The 409-nt window shown below is 56.7% G+C and overlaps 1 protein-coding gene across 2 annotated transcripts in view; it reads left to right on the top strand.

Moving 5' to 3' along the window:
* Window positions 1-161, top strand: part of LOC104855977 (keratin-associated protein 4-6-like) — a 13,230-nt gene extending 13,069 nt beyond the window's left edge. For both annotated transcript variants that reach the window (XM_033763041.1, XM_010615066.1), the window contains exon 2: window positions 1-161. This exon is cut by the window's left edge. In XM_033763041.1, the coding sequence (XP_033618932.1) occupies window positions 1-134 (134 nt within the window). In that variant the 3' untranslated portion in view covers window positions 135-161.
* Window positions 162-409: the final 248 nt, after the last annotated feature.

Below are 409 nucleotides of genomic sequence, written 5' to 3'. Positions count from 1 at the left end.
GCTGCCGCCGCTGCTGGTCCTGCTGCCTGCGCCCCGTGTGTGGCCAGGTGTCCTGCCACACCTCTTGCTACCGCCCCACCTGCGTCATCTCCACCTGCCCCCGCCCCATGTGCTGCGCCATCCCCTGCTGCTGAGCCCCTGTCCTGCGCCCACCTCCTCCCCTCGCCCCACTGACACGGACCTTATGTGGACATTAGGACATTTGAAAGGCTAAATGGTGCTCAGCTGAGTTGGGTCTTACAAGCACATTCTGACCTCGGTCCAATTTCCCAGGTGGCTATGTCTCTCCTTCCCAGTGGGAAAATGCTTGGAATATGCCCGCTGTTGTACTAGCCTGACCAATTCTTTCCAACGTCTCTTCTTTAAAAACTTGTGAGTGCTTAGTCATCAAGGTTAAGGATCCACAGTT

The sequence above is a fragment of the Fukomys damarensis genome, unplaced genomic scaffold (assembly GCF_012274545.1).
Source record: "Fukomys damarensis isolate Sample0158 unplaced genomic scaffold, DMR_v1.0_HiC HiC_scaffold_13, whole genome shotgun sequence".
In the NCBI taxonomy this organism is placed as follows: Eukaryota; Metazoa; Chordata; class Mammalia; order Rodentia; family Bathyergidae; genus Fukomys; species Fukomys damarensis.
Note: the sequence above shows the minus strand (reverse complement) of the source record. Positions and strands in the feature narration are given on the sequence as shown.